This window comes from Podarcis filfolensis (genome assembly GCF_964270895.1).
Source record: "Podarcis filfolensis genome assembly, chromosome: 13".
Classification (NCBI taxonomy): domain Eukaryota; kingdom Metazoa; phylum Chordata; class Lepidosauria; order Squamata; family Lacertidae; genus Podarcis; species Podarcis filfolensis.
This window is the reverse complement of record NC_139615.1, coordinates 32,934,555-32,958,233: the sequence shown is the minus strand read 5'-3', so window position 1 is coordinate 32,958,233 and position 23,679 is coordinate 32,934,555. Positions and strand designations below refer to the sequence as shown.

At 42.5% G+C, this 23,679-nt stretch overlaps 1 protein-coding gene across 9 annotated transcripts in view; it reads left to right on the top strand.

The window, feature by feature from the left end:
- The window catches only part of TTLL6 (tubulin tyrosine ligase like 6), a 37,916-nt gene extending 16,617 nt beyond the window's left edge, over positions 1–21,299 (top strand). For all 9 annotated transcript variants that reach the window (XM_083582675.1, XM_083582673.1, XM_083582674.1 and 6 more), the window contains 9 exons: positions 1,085–1,170; positions 3,008–3,233; positions 5,061–5,242; positions 7,156–7,344; positions 10,182–10,338; positions 11,870–12,169; positions 15,061–15,427; positions 17,567–17,768; positions 19,023–21,299. In XM_083582675.1, coding sequence (XP_083438801.1) covers positions 1,085–1,170; positions 3,008–3,233; positions 5,061–5,242; positions 7,156–7,344; positions 10,182–10,338; positions 11,870–12,169; positions 15,061–15,427; positions 17,567–17,768; positions 19,023–19,029 — 1,716 coding nt within the window. In that variant the 3' untranslated portion in view covers positions 19,030–21,299. The remainder of the gene's footprint in view (positions 1–1,084; positions 1,171–3,007; positions 3,234–5,060; positions 5,243–7,155; positions 7,345–10,181; positions 10,339–11,869; positions 12,170–15,060; positions 15,428–17,566; positions 17,769–19,022) is intronic.
- Positions 21,300–23,679: the final 2,380 nt, after the last annotated feature.

Genomic DNA, 23,679 nt, shown 5'->3' with positions numbered 1-23,679 from the left:
ATAAGCATCACTATGAGGAAATGCATGGGGCCAGGGGGCACTAAGGGACGCATTTTGTGAAGCTCAGAACTCCTGCACCGATTTAAGTTGGGTTTTTAACATATTTTTACCTTCTATCCTTCTGAAGCCTGCACAGCAACCTTTGTCTACAGAGCTAACCCCGAAGTTATTTGTTAATGTTGGTTTAGAAGGGGCCTTAAAAAAACAACAAAAAACAGCAACTAAACAGCTGGGGGGGGCGAGGGGGAAGGAGCAATTTGGAATAGAGAAGTAATAGAAGGAAGATGTTGCTTAAGCCTTTTAAAGCCCACTACTGCTGGCCACATGACCCGGAAGCTGTATGCTGGCTCCCTCGACCAATAAAGCAAGATGAGCGCCGCAACCCCAGAGTCGGCCATGACTGGACCTAATGGTCAGGGGTCCCTTTACCTTTTTACTACTCCACTCTGAATCATTCCTCCAGCCTTCAGAGTTCCAAAAATGCATGTTTGCCTGTGTTCTGTTACATAGGTTTGCGTGGAAGAGATAATCATGCCCTAAAGGCAATAAGGAAGTCTGAGGCCACAGCCAATTCTCAGGCAGAGCCTGGTTGTCTGTGGTTTGATTAAAATAGTCTGTTCTCTTTATTGTCCGAATAGAACAACAGCCACCTTACTGAGACGCAGGAGGGGGTAATAATTTTGTCATTTGCCTTGGTTTCATTCTGAACTCCTGTGTTTTATGAAGAACGTCTGTGTACATATTGTTATCTCTTTCATTTTTACGATTCTATGAATCTGACATCACTTTCCTTATGTGATCTATTCTGATTGAGGAGTTTGGAGTCCAGAAATATTGAAACTACCCCCCCCAACCACCACCATCTAAGAGGTATGCGCTCAAAATTCCAATTGGAATTAAGGAAAGTGATGTCAGCTTCATAGGTCCAAAAGGGATGTAAAGGCCATTCAGTATACTGTACACAGCCTGGTAAAGGTAAAGGTGCTTCTTCTCTGCCCCCCCCCCCACATCCTGAAGAAACAGCATAAGGGAAGCAGAAATCTCTCTAGCCTCATAACCTGCTTGTTTGTTTAATTATTTACAGGACGACGTCTGTATGCACCTGACTAATTATTCAATTAACAAGCACAGCGCTAATTTTGTACGAGACGCAGACTCTGGTAGCAAGAGGTACAGAATGTTTTCTAAAATAATCACAGCTGGGGGGCCTGCTCTCATGAATCTTTATGGCCATTTCATACGTGTTTAGGAAACATTTCTCCAAATTCAGCTGCAACGTGGCGCATTCTCCATCATTAGGTGAAATAAATCATTTAAAAAGCTCAGATGAGTAACAGCAGGGTGCCTGGAGCAGGCGAGAGGAGCCTGGATTTATCCCCCCCTAAAGGAAATACAAATGAATTTGTTGCAAATGGAATTGCTGGATTGCCGCCCTCTGTTTTATTGTTTTCGGTGGGTGTAATTAGCCTCCCCTCTAAATCTTGCGCAGAACGGTCAGTTCGATCTAATTATTGTTGTCTCGATATTTCCCCCTCTAGAATTTCTTGGCTTTTCTGTTGATCACTAGCGCTGTGTTAGTCTGCTGGCTGAGGCTCTTCTGCAGTGCTCTGCCCACTGCGGCAAAGGCTTGATATGCTTTTGGTATTTTTCCTTAGTATTATTGGGCTTTCCCGGTAAGCGGCTGAAATATCAGCAGTGCAGCCTGACTTCTGCAGTGTTAAGCTGTGCTGCTGTCCAAAAAATGGGGTCTGCAATGTGGCAGATCAAGAGACAAGTGGGAGGAGTTACTAGAACAGATGTCCCTATAACTCCAGTGCCAAGGGATCGCTGTCAGTGCCCTGATTTGTTTTTCCATCATATCTGCTCACTCTCTGTCCTTCTAGTTTTCAAGTGTTTGGCTAGCGGCTCCTAACCTGGCAGAAAGATAGCTTTAAAACTCAACTTTTCAAAGCTTTTAGGAGACTCGTGTCCAAGTGGGGGAAAGCATTTACAGTAATCTATTTCTGAGGTAGGCATAAGAGTTCCATGGTGCTTTAAGATGTGGTCTTAGAAACAGGAGTTCATTCCCAGTGGCTCTCGCCACTCCCCTGTGCCGTGGTTAGTGAAAGATGGGAAGTGGTTCTATGGCCTAGATGACCCTATGTTGGTCCCAATTTCCCCTGTGGATTAAGCATCCTGCAGAGTGTCCCCTGTAGCTCTATCCAGCCTAACTTCAGGATTTGGGCCTGACTTTTATTTATCTCTCTGTTGGTCTGACTAACAACATGAAATGTTTTCCTTAGGTGATCCAACATTCCAGGGGGTTGAACTAAATGACCTCTGCAGTCTCTTCCAGCTCTACAATTATGTTATTCTATAAACCACTGAGCCTAGGGCTTGCCAATCAGAAGGTCGGCGGTTTGAATCCCTGCGACGGGGTGAGCTCCCGTTGCTCGGTCCCAGCTCCTGCCAACCTAGCAGTTCGAAAGCACGTCAAAGTGCAAGTAGATAAATAGGTACCGCTCCAGCGGAAAGGTAAATGGCGTTTCCGTGTGCTGCTCTGGTTCGCCAGAAGCCGCTTAGTCATGCTGGCCACATGACCCGGAAGCTGTATGCCGGTTCCCTCAGCCAGTAAAGCGAGATGAGTGCCACAACCCCAGAGTTGGCCATGACTGGACCTAATGGTCAGGGGTCCCTTTACCTTTACTTATGAGCAATGTATATGAGTTCTCGGTACCCTTTTGGAGAGCCCCTCTCCCAGTATAATCACCCAGTCTTCAGTCTGGATAGGTCAAAACTGTCAGAAGGATGGGCTTTCTCGCCTTTCCCTTTGTTTTAGAAGTATTAACTGGTAGCTATCCGGATTAATTAATGTGAAGGGGAAAGTTGTGCAGATGGTCTTAGCTTACGGCTGCAGCACCCCAGCTTCTCCGTGCTGAAAGCAGCGGATGAAAAACAGAATGCAAGTCCTTCAAGTATGTTGTCTCTCTCTCTCTCTCTCTCTGCCTCCCTCCCCAATTTTTTCAAGGAAGTTGTCCACCTTTAATGAGCACATGGAGCAGAATGGCTATGAAACGGAACAGATATGGAAGGACATTGAAGATGTTGTCATTAAAACACTGATATCAGCCCATCCTATCATCAAGCATAACTATCTCACTTGCTTCCCCAACCACACCATGTGGAGTGCCTGCTTTGAGATCTTGGGCTTTGACATTTTGCTGGATCGAAAACTCAAACCATGGTTGCTCGAGGTATGTCTCAAGAAAGCAAATGGCCCTGAGCTTAGACTCAGAAACATCTGAGTTCTCTTTCTCTCTCTCCTACTTTGCGGGGTTAAAGAAGCTGCTATTAATCCCAAAATGCATTGATAAAACCCACTTTGATCTTTCCCCCACCTTCCGTCAGTTTGTTGCTCATGTGCCCCGTGGCAATTCTTCCAAGCATTGGGATGCCCAGCAGAGGGCGTTCGGCTACAGGAAATGTATTTGGAGTTGTTTAAAAAAACACACACTTGCCCTTGGACATTGGCGTTCCCAACTGGGAAGACAGTCAGTTGGTTTCATAAACAAATCCTCTAAGAGGATCCAAAACAAATTGGATCTGCCAAATTGGGTCATAGCAAAAGGTTATCCAACTTATTTTTCTGTCTTCTGGCAGGAGCCAGCCAACTTCACCAGAAAAAGGCAAGCAGGTTGTACTTTTCGCTGTCACATATCTAATAGTCACTAATGGATTTAGGCTTTATACTAAACTCAAGCTGCTTAAGCTAGCTGTCCTCATGATGTCCCGTGATGGTCAGTTTCATAGTCTAGTAGTTACACATTGCACTCCATAGTATTTCCCTATCTTTATCTTAAGCCAGTTGTCTGTCTATTGTAGCAGAAGCCTCTGGTTTACATTTTTTTGTCTTCTTGTTTATTTAGATTTCTAAACATCCCATTTTAAGGACTCATGGTCTTGTTAATTTTAGAAAGAAAGCCAACAAAGCAAGGCATCCATTAAAATATATCATCGTAAACCGAATTTATTAATGACCTTAATGTATTTAAATGTACATTGGTCTACATAAAAGAAAAATGAAAAATACTTCCATTAGAAATACAAATTCAAATGTGACCATAAAATCATCTGTACAGTTATATGTTCCAATTATGTCTATACACGCTCCAATATTTAAACAAAAAGGAGTTGCAAAACACCTCCTGCTCTTCTAACTGTGATTACAAATTTCTTATTCCTGAGAAGAATCTTCTGATTTGTTATCATTGAGCAGCAGTTGTTCAGTACAGTGTATCATTCAATGTACAGTACTTCTCCTTTTTCTTTAGATGACTAAAAGTTTGTTTCGGTTACCTTTGGAAACAACCACATCTCCTCTCAGTAAATTAAGAAGAAATCCATAACTAGCATTTATGGTTTCCAGTGTGATTAAATTTACATGGCATGCTAATCCATCAAGCATTCAGAAATGACAACTTGTTATACAATTTATTTTCTGTATAAGCCTAATTTTGTAATAGTCTGCCTCTGCGTCCCGGTTTTTCACCTTGGCGTGTTGGAGGGTATGCCCCTGATGAGTATTTTATCCGAATACAGTTCTAGGCCCCAGTCTTCTGTACTGAACTCTCTCACTCCTCCCTAGCTTTGCCCTTCAAAATCTACTTATTCCCAACCTTAAAAAGCCAGAAACCAAATAAGAAGATTCTGCAGCCTTTCCTAAGCAACTAGGAGGGGAAATGGGGGTGAAAATGTGGTAAGCAAGCAAATTCAAAGTTGTAGAGAGATGCTGAAACAAGAATTCTGATAAATCTCTAGGAGTGCCATAATTAAGGAGCAGTCACCAAGGGTCTCTCTCAAGGTAGCTAATTGCATGTGATTAATAATTAGATAACTCAGATGTGCCCCTAAGGCTATTGCAGGAAACAGTCTTCAACGCTGAAAGTTTTAAATGTTGGTTTCAGCTTACTTCCCCAGTAAATAGGTCTTTGATCTTCCAACGTTATTTTTTCTCCCAGTAATTTTTGTGTTATATATTTCAAATTGTAGCAAATTCAAATATAGGTTTAATTCCCATCCAGGTGAATCACTCTCCAAGCTTCAGTACTGATTCATGGCTGGACAAAGAAGTAAAAGATCAGCTCCTGTATGATACTCTGGTTCTTATCAATTTGGGTGCATGCGATAAACGGAAAGTACTGGAGGAAGAGAAACGGCGAGGAAAGCAGCGGCGCCTTAAGCAGTGCCCCAACCGGGAATCCAGGTGGGACCTTTTCAGTTCTTCTTCTGCTTCTTGGGATTACGCAGATAGGAATTTGTAAATCATCTGCAAAACGCGTTTAAATGCAATGGATTTTAATCTTTTGGCTCTTCCATGAGCTGTATGAAAAACAAACAAATAAGCATATATTTAATATAACTTTCAGTCCATTTAGTAGTCCTCTTTAAATGAGGATTACTCAGGTGTATTAAAATAGAAATTTGCAGAGCGAAATTAGCAAAGTGTTGATGAATCCAACACATTATCTGGCAATTTAGGCTGCAACTAAAATATATGCATTGCCGCAGCTGAAAATGGAGCCTTGTGCCTAGTTTCACCCGCCGCTCCTAATGTCTGATACAACTTACCCATATCCTGGTGATGTCACAACATTGTGCATTTCTCTGCTTGTTGGCTGTTGATTTTAGATGCATCTGTATTTTAGCATCTAGTTTTTGCCTGTATAACAACGTAGCTAACCTATAAGCAAGCACACGGCACCTCACTCAAAACAACTAAGAACATTTCTCAAAGGGGAACACGTAAAAATGAGTCCATATATCTATTGGGGACAGTATACAGCTCGCAGGCTTTGGCTGTGATAGGGCCAGGTTTCGTGCATATATGCCATCTCATCACAGGAAAGCAAGACTCGAGTTTTGTAGTATTATTTTATTCACTCCTAAAATAAAGCTAAAATTGGGCAATTGTGCCACATCATTCCTGCCATCCTGATAAACTGGATGGAATATGCTGGGGAAATGTGTGTGTGTGTGTGTGTGTGTGTGTGTGTGTGTGTGTGTGTAGGCATGAGATGAGGTGGTAAAATATTGAGGTTTTGCTTCTGATAAAAGAAATTGCATATTACCGTACGGCAGAAAGTGTTTAGAGCCGGAAAATCAACCAACAGTCCAGACTGTGTTAGATAACAGTGTGAATATTTGTGCTGTAGGGCTCATTTACACTTGGGGCATAACTTCAGGGCTAGATCATCCTTATTGTCTCTGCTATGCAAATTTTCTAAGAAATATTAGAAGAGCCTCACAGCCTTCAGCAAAGATAGGGCGTAAAGCAAGAGGAAACTCGCTATTTCTGTAAACATTATGTGCCCAGAACAGAACTAGTTGGTGCAGAAAAGTGTAACTTGTGAATCCTCATACCGCGACGTAAATTTTAAAAGAACAGAACTTTATTTATTTTTGAAGTGTGCCTCTTCTTTCAGCCATCATTCAAACTGAGTTTCCTCTGCAGTCTGTGTATAAGTAGTTCAGGAAAGAGTAAGCATGGATTACATACACAGAAAGTGTAAGTGAGCCCAGCGGTGGCTCCCACTCTTACAGTTTTCTAAATGCCATTAGTGTGCCTAGGTCCCCTCTCATATATGGATAGGGCTTGGACTGAACAAAAATAGAGCTGGATTGCAAGATCCAGGGTTTGGGGCAGCGTCCTGTTTCTTTTCTACCCTCCTTATCTTTTCCTGTGAAGAAAATAAGGAGCGATAAAACTGAGTTCTTATGTTGCAGAAAGACTGCAAGGATGGGCCTTCCTTCCTTCCCAGTCTGGAGAATGCAACATTGCCTAGAAAACCACACAAAAGCCATTATTATACTAGTGTATTGGGCTGGGAAGGGAGACAGAAGGGGGCCTGCCAAAACTGCACACACACTGGTTTCCTTCAGAGCTCTTTGCACCTAGTTAATTAGCATTTTTTTAATAAAAAAGGGGATATGAAACAATTGTGAATGGTGTATATCTCTGCACTTTGTTTAAAAGCTGTATAAACAAGCTTTGTCCTAGTGGGTTGAGTTAAACAGATATAATTTAAAAGCTGAAATGGCAACATGAACACTAAATGGAGAGGTCTCCCACTGTGGACGTTTTGTCTGTTAACCGTTTTTCTTGGGTGATTTTATCAGGGCTGAGGAATACAAGAACTCCCAGGCCGCTTGGCTCCAGCAAGCGGAGATGTATGAGGAAAAAAATACAGGAGGCTATCGCCGAATTTACCCCAGTTCAGATTCAGACAAATACGACAAGTTTTTCCAACACAATAATTCAATCTACCAGGAAACAGTAGCTTCCAGAGCACGTGAAGAGTTTGCCAGGTAAGAAATGTCATTTTTCTTTGTTTTGTCTTAAATAAAAGGGAGGTGTAGGACTTGAGGTTGCTGGGGGTTTTTGGGGGGAAGGGGGAGAAACTGCTAGGATCAGTTTTTTGTCTTATCCATGGACCATTAGTATAGAGCTAGGTAACATTTAAATCTTTCCATTTCTTCATTTCAGGGTAGCCTTCTTTCTGTTTACTTTTTAAGGCAGGGCTTAAAACTTTGGAAAACTTTGCTGCTATCTTTTCTTCTTTTTTACTAAATGTATAGGTTGATCAACTAGTTGAAGAGTACAGCAGATGTTCTTGTCTCACAGCGCAACCTGCTAAATTGTCATCCAGCCCTGAACTTTGTAGTTCTAGTCTCTCTCTCCCCCCCCCCCAATTTTCTTCATGGTAATCCCTAATGTGTTGTTGTTTTTCCTGACAAAGGCTTTTGTGTCTTGTGTTTTTATGTTTATGTAACTTCCAGGTGAAGTGCCATCCACACACATTCAGATGGTCTTGTTGCAAATTACGCAACAGACATCTGTACTCACATTGATCAAGTGCCATTGTCTCATCAGAAACTAGGAGGTTCTACAATGCCAATAATGCCCACCACTTATCTAATGGACTAAATATTAGATAATAGATAATACCCATAAGATATGCACCAAGACAATCTTCCCCAGCCAGGTAGGAGAAGGGAAGGCAAAGCCTTCAACAGGCCTTGGCTCTATCATATCTAAGGCTCCCTCTGAGGAGCTTTTTGTATTCCTATCATGTGCCTATCTAGCAAAACATGAGTTATTGGTTTAACTGCACTTTAAATATCCCATTCTTGCTGCTACACCAAGTGATCCCCAGGAGTACTGATATTGTGGTGGATCAGGCCTCCCCAAATTCACTTGGCAGGGTAAGTGCTCCCAGTTTTTTGCTCATTAAAACCCTAGAAACCCTCTTTTTCCTCCCCACAACTCTGGAGAGGGAAGGAAGAGCACTCATATCAAGCTGAGCTCCGGAGCAGGCACAACCCATGCAAGCAACCAATAGTATAATAAGCCATATCTTGGGGTAATGAATTCCAGGAGTGAATTGGGTGCTGTGTGAAAGTGAGCTTTCAGTGCTTTACTTAGTGCCAGTTAACTTCATTGAGTCGCCCCGAAACCCTCTATTTTCAATGCTTCTCTGAGAGCCATAAATTTGAAAACGGGTGTGTTAGAGGTTGCCAAACTACATATGCCCAAACACTGCTTGGTCTTGACCAATTAACTCCAGAACCCTCTTGCTAAATTGGCTGTGTAGTTTACCCTATTTTAAAAAGTTGTTCTGTTAATGGTGTTTTATAGAAGGTGCTTGTTTTACTGATGATTATTTTATATTATTTATTGTTGCAGTTGTGATGTTCAACTGTGTTATTATTTATTGCATGTAAGCCGCTTTGTGACTCATGCGGGTGAAAAGAAGCATGGAAATATAATAAAAGAGATGAAATAAACTATATCCTTCAGACGCTGACATTCCATGTCCTAGAAGTCCCCACTACCAGATTGTGTGGCCCTGGTTGTGAAAGGAAGCATACTTTGCTTCAGGGTAGCCAACGTGGTACTCCCAATGTGTTGCTAGACTCCAGCTCCCAAAGGAAAGGAGTTTCACTGCCCTTAAAAAAAGGCAGTTGAAAAAGGATAGAGTTAAGGTCAATTATTCACTTATAGACTATAGACATTAGAGCTGAGTGATACCTCGTTTTCAACATTGCAATATATCAAAGCTAAACATTGTGATGTATCACTATATCACGATCTCTGAAATAAGGATGGAAATATGTAGAGATGAGCAGTAGAGCTGGTCAGTATCTGGTTTTCAACATCACAATATATCACCATACAAACATCGTGATATAGCGATATATCACAATGCCTGAAATAAGGATGGAGCTATGTTGAGGCATTGACTAACTTCACAGTTTTCCCCACATTGTGATTTTTGCATAGCTCACACACTCATTGTGATTTGTGATATATTGTCAGGTCAAAAATTATGAAACTGATATCTTGATATGGACTTCAAACTGGTTTTGGACAATGTATTGATATACGGCCTAACCATAGACATACATTTTTGGTATTCCTTACGATAAAATGCACAGTATAATTAATACAGATAGAAGGAAAGCCCTTCTTTATCTCACTTATAGGCCACTGCCAATTAAAAATAAGTGCTCCATAAGGCATAATGGCTAGATGTGTTTCAATGTTCTGTTATCTTTAGTGCCCAGTGATTATTATCTAAGACTAAAATAAATACTGTACAAATCATGATGGTCAGAACCTTGGACGAGCAAAACATTCCTTTGGAAACCAAAAGACAGTGCAGTCTTACCACTCACCCTTATGCTTCTTATAAAAAATAAAATTCCAACAGGTGTTTGAATGCGCAAACGTTTTCAAAGATCAAAGAGTTCCGGTGTAGACATTTCACAAAGATCAGTACACAGCCACGGGGTGACATGACATTTCCCTTTTTACCTACCTTCCCATGCCGATGGCTGGGACTGCTAAATTGGCCCATACTGTCTGGCCACTTACACTCTCATTGCCTCCACTTGTCTTGATTAATTTGGGGAAAAAACATGCCCCATGTCTTGCTATGCTGCCCTCATACAATAGGCAACCATTTGGGCTTGGCTTAAGAGGCAAGGCCACTCTGCCTGGCGTTGATCCCATGCACTTTTGGGGGGGAATTTTTTGGGGAGGCTTCAAGGGTTAGCAATCTCGACGGTAAGCAGCGCCTGGTAGGCAGCCTTCTCCCCGTCTTGAGTCTGTTACGAACGATTCTCTGCAATGTCGTCAACAGGCAGCAGCTCCAAGGGCTGCGTCTCAAGAAAGAACAGAAAGCAGCTCTGCTGAGAGAGAAAAAGGCCGAGCTGCAGGGAGAGTCGGGTGGAGAGAAGATAAAGCTTCCCAGGCAAAAGATGGTGAACAGATCAAGTGTGGTGCCAGTCTCTGCCCAGGTAGGACTAACACAGAAATGTATTAGCTAATGAATTATTACACACACACACACACACACACACACACACACACACACACACAGCTATCTCCGGAAAAGTAAATTGAAATGCCTTCTCAATTCTCTACTTCTGTAAACTAATTTTAATCACTCTCCGCCACCAAATGCCATATTCAGACTAACTTGAATTAATCAGTATCCTGCAGGAAATTCATCTTAAGCCAGATGGAATTCTATGGAACTTAAGATTTGCCCTTACATAGTTCAAATGGCCCAGATGATAACCAACTTGCTTGCCATGTTGGTGGTTTGGGGTAGCTCTCTCATTGTCACTTTTTCAACATCTGCAGAATCTACCCTTTCCTCTCTCTCTACCTGCTGCTAAAGACCCTTCCCAGAGCTCTAGTCTCCTGTTGTAGCTTCTCCCTTGCAGGCCTCCCCTTCCATTGCATCTTTTCTGTCTGGCCAATTGGAAATTCCCTGCTAAATTTGACTTTCTATCCTTCTTCCGCTATTGTCATATTGTGTCCTGAGTGTAGCTTATTGCTGTGCTTCCAGTTTGTTTTATTTACTTACTGTATCGCCATTCCACTTTTCCTGCAAGGGGTTCCAGATGATGTTTATAAAATTCACAGGATGGTGTGCATGGAGATATATCATTTTATTCTCTCAGCTTTGTGAGGTAGTTCAGGCTAGGGACAAATGGATCTCTCAGTTTTCATTTTCTCAATTTCTCATTTTCTAAGTTATATTCAGTTTTCTACATTTCTGCATAAATTTGATTTAAAACAAAACCTCAAATGAAAATTCATTCATTAGTGTGAACTCTGAATAAACACATGTCTATATGCAGTTTTAATTAATGTGCACGTTTTGGTAAGCAATTTCCCCTAATAGGATGCATTTTTCTGTTATTTTCATGAATAAATTAATTTTTTTGCACACTTCCCCCAAATATAATTATTTTTTGTAAATATCATTTGGTTGGAGAACTGCATTCCAAAATTCAGATAAGTTTGCATTTTGAAGAATGGCTGTGTTTCAGTTCTCTTTTTTTTTTTTTTGAAACTGAAAATTAGTAGGTTCACATTCAAATGCAAACTCTCTCCTCTAACCCTAGTTTAGAATAAGATGGGATGTTGGCTCAGTTGGTTAGAGCACAATGCTGATAATGCCAAGATTGCAGGTTTGACCCCTTTATGGGACAGCTGCATATCCCTGCCTAGAGATCCTCTAGAATTCTATGGTTCTATGACTTCCCCAAAGCCAATGGTTTGCTTTCACCTTCCAATCTCTCTGCTTCTATATTTCTTTCTCTGTATTCATTGCTTCCCAAACCATCATGTGATTTTTAAAAAAAGAAATATGTACTTGAGTGTCTAAACTGATGATATTTAATCCTAGCAACTAATAAATTCTGAACTAATTTAGAGTTTGTGGACTTGTAGGGCATACACACACACACACACACACACATTTCATTTCATGCCTGAATTTGACCTTGCTTGCTCTTTATTTTTCCTCTTCTTCAGCCTGAGGATTGTTCAGAAGCTGGGCCTGGGACTACCCTCCTGCTTGAACATTTTGCAGATGAGAAAGAACCCAAGAAAGAAGTGACTTGTGATTCTTTGAGCACCTCTCAGCTTCAGAACCATGAGACAGACAGCAGCCCAAAGACCTCTGAAAACCGACCCGTGAGACCTTACAGTTCTGTGCCTGACCTTACCAGACAGACTGCACCCCGCATCCGAGAGCAGTATAATTCCAATCCAGAATTGAGGAATACCATTAACAGCCACCATTCTGCAACAGATGTGAACTTTATATCTGGAGTAAGTAATAAAGTTGAGTTTCTGTTGTAAAATTACTGCTGAATTGGATCTCGTGCCTCACCACACAACAAACACAGAACAGGCCTTTTGCCCCGATTTTCCCTTCCAGCGGGCTTTCTCAGATTATTACTGGGCAACTTTAATATAATATATCTGAACAAAATGGCTTTTCTTTGTTGCATTTTGAAATGATGCATTTCTAGATGCTATATGTTTTGGGGGTTTTTTTACTGTTAAGTGGATGTGTAAGCAGCTAATGAATTATTTGGTGTATTTTTATATTATTGATAATATAAAGAGAAAGAAAAACATCTCTAAAAGAGGGGCAATCCGTCTGGAAAAAACTCTTGATCCAATATGATAGGGGTCTATAGACTTCTTGTTAAGAACATAAGAAGGAGTCCTGCTGGATCCAGCCCTAAAGCTAATCTAGTCCAATATCCTATTCTTACAGTGGCTGACCAGGTGCTTTTGTGAAGCCTGCAAGAAAGACCTGAGTGCAGCAGCCAGGGTGGATTTGATTTAAATCAAATTGATTTAAATCACAATTTAAATCAAATTGATTTAAATCACAATTTAAATCACTAGTCAGTAAGCCTTGATTTAAATCATTATTATTTTTTACAGAAAGACTCATTCTTCCTGGTATAAACTTAAAACAGTCTTTACAACCAGATGAAGGTTTCATTTTTGGAATAATAAATTTTCAGAGTAGTTTTTACAGTTATATAAAAAATTACTGATTTGGTTATACTATTAGAAATACATAGACCGATAATTATGGAATTATTGGGAGGTTTAATAAGCTAACTGTTTATATTTGGACAACTTTTCTGCTGTGCTTTATTGGAAGGAGAAGAACAATAATTTCCTTAACAACAATTTAAACAATTTATTTAACTCAAACAATAACATTATAGCATATGTATCCATGCTTTTTAACTGATGTGGTTAAACAATATAAAAAAAACTTAGACTTGAGTTTTAGCACACATGAAAAACTTAAAACAAATCCTTATTTCCTTCTGAATACCCTTTGGACTATAATGTATCTTAAATAGAAAACTATCTTTAGGGGAAAAAATTCCTCCAAAAGCATTTTATTTTTAAAAATCCAATTTAAAATTTAAAAATCTGATTTTTATTTTTTTTTAATCATTGAATTTTATCCACCCTGGCAGCAGCACTCTCCTCATTTCTGTCAGGGACTGGGGGCAGAGGAGGAATGGTGGACCCTTCCAGGGACAGGGAGCAGGAAGTCAGTATAGATTTACAACAGGGGTTTGATGGAGGTAGCACCTCAGAGGCAGATGAAGGGGAAAACAGGGAAATCATAGAGAGCCGGAACAACACCCAGCTGACATGTTGTCATGACAAAGCCTTCCAGACCCTACATCTCCAAGAACCCGACGAGCCTTAAAAGTAGGAGAGCAAAGAGCTCAAAGACAGAGGGCATGTTGCAGCACCCGTAGAGGGGACGAATGAGGAAATGGAAGAGATGGGGGGTGGAGATTCACTTGGGACAATGCCATTATCCAAGAGGCTGGGTTCTATTGACTCTCTGTGTAAATATTGAAATAAAAAAGGACGGCAAGAAACTTTCCCTTGTCTTTATACTTTCCTGGGCAACCATCCGGGAGCCGCTGACATCATCCTGACAATTTATCGCAATTCCCAATGAATGCTATAATGAGACACACTGTGTCCAACAGTGGCTGTAGAACAGGCATCCCCGAACTCGGCCCTCCAGATGTTTTGGGACTACAGTTCCCATCAGCCCTGACCACTGGGATGATGGGAGTTGTAGTCCCAAAACATCTGGAGGGCCGAGTTTGGGGATGCCTGCTGTAGAACATAGGCATCATGCCTAGTAGCTGCTGATAGCCTTGCCCTCCAGGAATATGTCAAATCCTCCCAAGTTATCTTATCGTAGAATCATAGAATAGTAGGGTTGGAAAGGACCCTGGGGATCATCTAGTTCAACCCCCTGCAAGGCAGGAATTTGCAGCTGTTCCATATGGGAATTGAACCTGCAACCTTGGTGTTATCAGCATCACACTCTAACCAACTGAGCAATCCTGGCTGACTAGGAGTGAATTCCATAGTTTAACTTTGTGCTGTGTCAAATACTCCTTTTTTTTTTTTTTGTCTTTCCTGATCTAACATTCAGCTTCTTTGGCTGGCCCCAGGCTGCTCTTGTATTCAGAGGGAGGGAGGGTTGAGAAACTACATTGGCTCCAGGCATTGGTTCCATTTTTGCTTCTGCCAGGTATTTTTATCAGTCTGGTAGCCACCAACTTGAGGGATGCAGGTGGCACTGTGGGTTAAACCACAGAGCCTAGGACTTGCCGATCAGAAGGTCGGCGGTTCGAATCCCCGCGACGGGGTGAGCTCCTGTTGCTCGGTCCCTGCTCCTGCCAACCTAGCAGTTCGAAAGTACATCAGAGTGCAAGTAGATAAATAGGTACCGCTCCGGCAGGAAGGTAAATGGCGTTTCCGTGTGCTGCTCTGGTTCGCAAGAAGCGGCTTAGTCATGCTGGCCACATGACCCGGAAGCTGTACGCCGGCTCCCTCAGCCAATAAAGCAAGATGAGCACCGCAACCCCAGAGTCAGCCACGACTGGACCTAATGGTCAGGGGTCCCTTTACCTTTACCTAGCTACCAACAAGAAACTTGGTTACTCACTCTTAAGTGGAAAAAGTCTAGGCCAATGTGTGGCAACTGTATTATTTCCTGGGTCTCTAACAGCTGCGTTATCAGCGAGGTTGATCTGATGCTTTGGTTGTGTTTCTATGCTACTTTCCATTCAGATGAATCCCAAAGCACCTTAGGTCTGTCAGGCATGTGCAACTGGGACTCTGTAATAGCCCTTCCTTCTTTCCCTTGCCAGGTCCAGCCAACAGATGAGTTTGCAAAAGCATCGTGTGGTAAGGAGAGCCCATGTGCTTCCAAATATTTTCCAGCAATGGCCCTTCCTCGTGCGAAGAGTTCGACAGTGACCAAAATGCCTTGCTGCAGAAGTCCGCCTATTAAGAACTTCCGTCCGTTTGAAGAACACTCCTTCCGGTTTCATGTCAGAGAAAACACAGCCTCCCCAAACTCAGTCACCCCGAGGATGAGAACATTCTATGGGAACAACAATGAAAAAGGAACCCTCTTGACCTCCGAATTCTTCAGCAAGCTGCCTTTTGCACCAAAGGAAAGAAAAATCAGACTTCCCTTGCAGCACCACTCTCATCACTTGGTCAGCCGAGCACGTGAGAGCCGTTTTCTTGGCATGCTGTCACTTTGAGCGCATTGTACCTCTGTCATAAAGGGCAGCCCATCCATGGGGCTCCAGGCGAAACCATTTGCCCTCAGGCAGCAGATTTGCCCCCCCAGCCCTCCACCCCCCCTCCACCACCGTTGCACTGCTGCCAGTCCCTGCACCATCATCATGGCGCCATTGCCTTCACTGCTGCCTCTGTGCCCTTACCACTGCCACTGTGTTCATAGCAGCAAGCTCAGGTGCAGCCACAGGCAGGGGCAGGGCTGGCAGCAGAGTGGGCACAATAGTGGGAGTGTCGCAATTGGGGAGTTGGTGGCATTGGGGTGATTTGCCTACAGCAGCAGTATGTCTCAGGCCAGCCCCGTCTGCAGAACATGCATAGATATATTCATCCAACAGAATGCGAGATGTTGTACAGAAGTGCCTGGTTGTTTTAAAATGTTCAGGATTTTGATTTCTTGGGTTTGGGGTGCATCCAAGAAGTTTTGCATGGGGGGAGGGGATAGGTGCTGCTTATTCACTACTTCCAGTTCACATCTTCCAGGTGTGTAGAGTGGTTCAGTAATAATAATATTATAATAATTTATTATTTATACCCCACCCATCTGGCTGGGTTTCCCTAGCCACTCTGGGAAGCTCCCAACCAAATAATAAAAACACAATACACCATCAAACATTATAAACTTCCCTAAACAGGGCTGCCTTCAGATGTCTTTTAAAAGTAAGAGTTGCTTATTGCCTTGACATCTGATGGGAGGGCGTTCCACTGGGCGGGCGCCACTACTGAGAAGGCCCTCTGCCTGGTTCCCTGTAACTTCACTTCTTGCAGTGAGGGGACTGCCAGAAGGCCCTCGGAGCTGGACCGCAGTGTCCATAGTGTTATCCCCCTGGCCACATGTCAGAGAAGAGCTGGTACAAGATCTGCGTAGGTTGTGGCAGATGGGGAGGACAAACCCTAGTCTCACCGCAGCTCATTCTTTGTAATGCCAAGCTGTGGTTCATACACAGCTAGTGCATTGAGCAATCAGGTCTTGGCCGCAGGAGCTAGGGATGTGAGAGAATTCCAATGGAAACAGAAACGGAAACAGAAATTGACAGTGTTTGCTTATTTGTCCCATGTCTGGAATGGAAATCAGGCCGGCAAATCCACGGCTTTTTTCAGCCAGAACTTACTGGAACTCAGTTCCAGCACCTCTCAGGTGGGCACCATCACCATCATAAGAGAACAAGGGAGGCGATTGTGGTGAATTCCAGCACCTCTTTTTCTAGGAAAATAGCAATGGGCAAACCTGTTGGGCAATTCACTGTTGTTGCTTTCGGTCCATGAATGATACATAATTGCTTATATATTTTGCATTGATCCCTTTGCATGAATGGGGTGGAATAACATAATGACAACACAATTTACATAATTCGTTATGTATCTTGTGTAAGTTCTATAATTTAGGATTGCCATATTTCCAACCTGGGTTGCCCAGACATTTTAAACGATTTTCAGAAATTCAGCCCGGACGCTGCTTGTGACAGATACAGGGCGGCATAGAAAATGGATGCCTTCTTACATCATTCTTCTCCCAGAAATAGAAGGAGTTCAGTAGCACTGCAATGACTCCATTACATTGGCACTGCAATATCTGTGTAACTTTTCTCTCCACCTGCAACTGGCGATTGAGGCTATAAGATCAATTCTGACTCTGAATCTTTGCTCTTATGGAGACTCATACTGTATTAGGTCTGCTGTCTGTGCAGATAGATACCCTCTTTTTCTTTGTAGTGATGATGAGATGGGTGGGGGTGAGTGCAGGTGATCTCTTACCTGTAACCCACAAAATGGGTGCCAGCTCTGAACAAACCTGGTAGATGATTGTGAGACAAAAGTAATAGGCAGATGCCAGGTAGGTTATGTGGTTTTGCCTGTACTTGCTGGAGAATATGCCTGATGTTGACTGAGGAAACACCCAGGTTAGGAGCCCCATTGTGCTTCAGTGTGGCGTTCTAGCGCTTACACGTTCCATCTTATTTTCTTACCTGCTGTCAGATCCAGTAAAAATAATAATAATAATGGTCTGGCGATACTGCTGTGCGTATTCAATCACAGCACATAAATCTTGGGTTTTGTGCTACACAGAAAGTGCCTCACTCCCAAGAGAAATCTTGAGCTGCAGGAGCGCTTCGTACAAGAAGCCAACAAAATACTACAACCCACACCTCGTCACGCAAAGGCCGATGGTTCAGCAGCACAGCTTGCAAGACCTGCTGGTGATCTCGCGGATGAACAACCAGTCCCAAAAAAACAGCGACCCAATGTTGGAAGAGAGTTCTGTAAACAGGTAACCGGCGAGTGTGGCTGCCAGGTTTTCGTTAGCAGAAGTTTAACATTTCTCAAGGTGCTGGGGAGAACCATAACTTTTAAGGCAAGTAGCTCGGTTTTTTTGAACCGCCCTGAGACCTCCGGGTATAGGGCGGTATATAAATTCAATAAATGAATGAATCATCCATGCAGTCAATGCACTCCAATCATCTTCCAAGACTGTGCATATACTGTACTTGGAGTGGGTGGTGGAGGGTAGAATTCAAGCTTCTTCACTAATACAAGAAAAACTGCTTTCTGATATATAAACTATTTGCAAACCATGCACGTTATGCAAATGTATGTACACTTCTTCATTTGTTACTGCTTTCTTTGGAGAGAGGCAAGGATTGGGTTTTGGCCTTTAAACCTCTTCCTGAAAATTCTGCTCAGCTCTGAATTTTCGTTTCAGGGGTTTCAACAGGCCTTTGCACTTCTAAGCTTTTGCATTTTTAGGGCTCAAAACATACTGTTTCTGAAAATGACATTGAGGTTCTCATAATGTTTAAATTTCTGCACCCAGGTCCAAATCTTGCACTTCAGGGGAAGTATAAAGTTCATCAGAACCTTGTATAAAGCCAGGGGTGTAAATGTTGAAAATTGCTACTATAGTAGCTATTTCATACAGAATGCACGTAATTCATATGTGCAATTTTACAGGTAATCCAGACATTTTTGCCAGCCTGTTGCATTGCAGTAGTTTCCATATTGTCCTCCCATTTTTTTCTGAGACCTGATCTGTGGTGATATTTTTGAGTTAAAATGCAATTATAGTGCCATTCAATGACTGTGGGCAAAGGGCTATTGAGAGTACCCAGAACAATTCTCCCCTTAATTTTCCTCCTTGCCCCTTTCTTTTTTTAAAAAAGGCCTCTCAAACTTTGCCACTTTACTATTCAATCCTGAAATGAGCCTTTATCAGTCCATTTTTGTTCTGTTGCTCATATATTGGTTTCTTTTATTTTTCTCTAGAAGGAAAATAATAACAATGAGCATTTGTTCTTTTCCAACAACAACAGCAACAAAAAGATGGCAGAAATCTTCAGCTCCCCAAATAGACTCTTTCAGGACCATTTCAGGAAGTAACTAATTAAAATGGCCAATAAGTGGGCATTTGCAACTGTGGTAGTTGTTATAATAGGCTGTTGGTTTTCTTTGGGGCAAAATACTTGGTGCTGTTGTCTTTATCTTCCAGTTCTGTTACCTCAGCATATCACTGTATTCTTCATTCCAGGGTCTGAGTGGATCTTTCACAGAGAACATGGGATAGTTCCTGGAGCCCGAAAGATGCTATTTTCTATTGAGGGGCATACGGAACCGTTTAAACTGTTCGGCTATATCCTTTCCAAGTGAATTCCTATGCAGCCAGCCTTTCCAAGAGCTTCCATGCAGCCTGTGAAGTTTGACTTGTAAAGATAATTGGGTCTTTTTTTTAAAAAAAAAAAGTGGCTCTGAGATAGTGGAAGCTCCTGACTTTGTGCTCCCTGTGGAAGTATGTGGATGGTTGTTTGCCAACTGGAAAATTCTCTTCCAAAAATTTCTTTGAAAGCGAGAGCTATGTTAAGTGTCCACAGGGTTAGCATGGCTCCCAATCATACCTTCATCTTGATCTTACAAAGGTGTGTGGAGTCCTGCAGAGAAGGATGGTATCTCCTGCAGTGCATTTTGCAGATTGAATCTGAAGGACTGAGCTTGAGGTGGCACATGGTATTGTGTCTGTTTCCCTTGATGTTTTGTGGGGGTTTTTTTGTAATGAGCATCTGCTTCAGAGGCCACAACTGGAAGCAGAAACACGGGAGGAAAGTAGATACCTAATTCTTCTCACTCCAATCGTTTTCCCCACTTTAAAAAAACCTTCTTTCAGCTGATTTTGCATCTGCAAAATCCTATGTTTTCTCCTTATGGGGAAAAGGCTGCTTGGAAAGGACAGTTTTGAGTAGAAAAACAGCAGAAGGGAATAAGTCTAAGCAGTCCTTCCCCCTGCTTTCTTCTGTTCCCTTTTGCCGCTCCCAAGGACGTATTTTTTTAAAAAAATTAATTCAGGGAGATATCCATGTCCTTTCTAGCTTAACTCTAAATTCCTCGCATTTTCCAAAGCAGTGTTACATTAGTAAACCTAGAGAAAAGTTGCAAAGAACAGACTGTTCACCAATCTCAATAAAGGCTTAAAAATGGCAAAGATTTGCATTCAAAGAGGTTTGGCTTCCCCCACTGGAATAAAAGTGAGTCCTGTCCACCTCTGGATGGTGTCTGCAACGTCTGTAGTTGTAAATTATTTGCTAGGGCTCCTGTGCTTTTCTCACAGTTTTCCTTGCTGTGGGTCGTATATCTTTGCTCCCAATTTAATTTACTTTCCTCGCTTCCCTGCTGCATAGCCATGCTCTCAGCGCTGTTTGGCGGGAGGAAGGGACAGTGAAGTTGCACTTAAACTCTCCACAGGCCCCAAATGACTTGCAAGGCACAAATTGGGCTGCCATATTCTTGGCATGAGATATGGGCCTGCTCGGAAAAGAAGTGCGGTGACTGCACAGCACAGACTTCGTTCCTTGGGACAAAGTCCCTGCAGTTGCATGTTTATCTTACTTTAAATGAAAGTTTATAGTCATGATTACTGGGAGGCGAGGGGCTGGGGCTTCCTGGCAGGACTGAGACTTCCTGGTAGTAGCAGAAAGTGTGATAAAACCTATTAACACCCAGAGCAGAAGAGAACATGGCAATAATGAATGTGTGCTTTTCCATGAAGTAATCAGGACGTTCCACCTCTTTATCTTGTGGTCACTGCTGCCAACCATATCAAAGTCGACGGGGCACTTCGAATATACTAATGTATTTATAATATAATAATGACGGCCTGTATCTACTACACGTCAAGTGTAGCAACCGCTTCACTTACAGTGAAGCTAACAAAAATGTAGGCCAAATATCACCTGCTGGATGTGTGTATTCTCAGGAGAAAGTGACAGCTAACTTTCTGTATGCAGAATGTGAGATTTCTGCATTCTGCTCAGTTCCACAGTATTTGACCTCTAACCACCATCTGTATGATGATTATTATTAGCACTTGTCCTGTGCCCCATAGTGCTCACTCTATCAGACCAGGCCCTACCGAATAAAAAATAATAATTAATCCAGTACCAGAATGGGAACAAAATGTGCACTTTCTGCTTGACAGACATTGTTTATTCTGGTTGCAGAATTTGCTTCTGGGCTTCTGTGGATCATACATTGGCATTTGCTTCGGCAGAATATGGTAAAATAAAATATATCATAAATCGTACGGGTGCTCTACCAACAGCAGACAGAATAGGGGGCACTGGAATTACCAGCCTGGCAATCATAATGAGGCAGACCATATTTCCCATTAGGCCACATCTGTGCTAATGCAAGTTCACCAAGCATCTGTGAGGTAGCTACCCAAATGCAGAACATCCTTGTTGGATGTAGCACCCTGAAAACCTCATCTTAAAAGCAAGTTTGTACCCACATGTTTGCAAATAAAAAGACTTTGTCCCCTTTCTCCTCCGTTATTATTAACTAGCAAAATACCCATCATCGTGACCTTGATGGGGTGATGTGTGACTAAAAAGGTGTTCCTACAGGCAGAGCACATCTTCCTTAGTCAAGGTCACCCACCCAATGTCAAGGGCAGAATTTGCCTCCATTGCTCTATCGATTGTTGAAAGGACTACATTCATAACTTGGTTGTTGAACGCTGTGGAACTCGGACGTTTTGGCTCCTGAACGATCAAAACCCGGAAGTGACTGTTCCCATTTCCAAATGTTATTTTGGAAGCTGAACGTCCAACAAGTTCTTTTGGAAGCTCCTGCAGCCAGTTGGAAGCCATGATTTGGAAGTCAAATGCTTTGGAAGTCGAACGGACTTCCGGAACGGATTCAGTTCGACTTCCAAGGTTTGACTGTACTGCAATGGTTGTGACATTTTAGTTGATCCTGATAAAAGATCAGGATCTCAGGTAGGTGCCATTGCCGTTCTAAGAGAACAAGGAAGAAGTTCACGGTAAGCTCCGGGACCTCTTTTTTGTAGAAGAATAGCACTGCTGTTCCTGCTACGTCTCTGGGATTGCAAAATGGAAGGAGGGGATTTTCAAGCAGCTGGCAAGCCACAATACGTGGGCTGCACTTGGCTCTGTGGAATCACAAGTCGTGCAACATGCTAGGGAATGTTACTTTGCATAGCAGAGATGTCCACCACTGTAATTTACTTAATCCCCAATCCCAGAGTGAAGACAGGGTGAGGTGGGCATATCCAAAGGTGTAGGAAATTGTGGCTCTGTCTTTTAATGCCCTCTAGTTAAGAAACTGGAATGAGTTCGTCAAGAGCAGTTAGGTTAACATGTTGTATAAATGGCATACCCTCCAAGTGTCCTGATTTTCCAGGGACAGTCCTGGAGTTAAAGAAGCTGTCACAGTTTCTAATTTCATCCCAGAATGTCCCGGGTTTTCCTTTTTCTTCCCCTCAACGTCTCGGAGAACAATTAGGTGTGTGTAGGTGCAAAAACAGAGTCCTGTTTCTACTGAAAGTAAAATTCCTGCACCACATGAAGGAAATGGTGAATCTGACATACAAAGCCCTTCCTATAATTTTGAAGGAAAATGTCACCAATCCACTTTAAATTATTTAATTGCAATGCATCAGCAGCCAGCAATTTTTAAGGAAATGCATGGAGCGTCGATTCCTTTATTGTAAATGGAGCCTTACACTGTCTTTTCAAAAGTAAGTCACACTGTATTCAATGGCGCTTACTCCCGGGTAAAGACATTGCAATCCTAAACAATTTTATTCAGAATTAAGCCCCACTGAGTTCAATAGGATTTACTCTCTAGTATGTTCCTGATCTTTCTCACAGTTTCTATTACTATTATTTTTCAACCTTTTCCCCTGACTCAAAGCAGCTTACAGCTAAAATTCTATTTCATTCCATTTGTCTGTGAAAGCTGTTGTACACAATCCCTTCCCTTGCACATTTTTTTCTTTACAACGATCCTGTGAGGTAGGTTAGGTGGAGAGGCTGCAATTGGTTCAGTGTGACCATGTAGATGTTTATATGACGTCTGTGCGTGCAGGAGACACAGTGCGGGAGAAGTTTCCTAATGTGGAATAGGATGTCCCTATTTTCATTGGAGAAATGCTGGAAGGTATGAAATGGGCCCCTGGCTCGATAGCATTCTAATTTTTCTGGGCCGTCTCACGACTGCAGCACAACCCATGCTGTCACGCCGTGACCTATCTTGATAGTTTTATCGGCTGCCGCAACAGCAACCCTGTTTGAAGGCCAGACTGTCGGGCCGCTTGCTTCCTATGCATCCCGAAGGGCGAACAAAAGAGTTAATTCCCCTTTCCAGTGATTAACGTTTAATGACGGAGCCGGGAGAAAAATGATGCGACTTCCAGTCTGAATAATCTCCAGCAAGCTCTGAGTCAGCAAAGATGGTGGGGGCAGGGAGACCAATAACAAGCGACGCGCCGAGGAAGAGTGTGTTCCAGGAAAAAGAAGGCTGCTGTTGCATCTTTTAAAGGCCAGCGACTTCTGTGTTCTTCCTCTGGCGCCGCTGAGCCACAAGATGGAGGCAGCGCTGAATGGCCAGGGTGGGCCTACCTTCCCATGTTGTGAAAGCATTATTATTGTCTTGGGCTTTTCTCCTCCTCCTCCTTGTATAAAAGACTCCCTGCTGAGATAAACCGAACAACCATTGTCCGTCCGTCTTTGATGTGTGTATTTTAGAAACCTTTCCTATAAAGTTCTCTGCCCTGAAGGCTTACCTCATATGACCACAGCCTCATCCTGCCTATAGATAAAGGTTTTATTGGGCTTTATTCCCATTATTTTTGTCGTTTGGGCTCGGCGGCGTTGTTTCAAACACATTGGTAG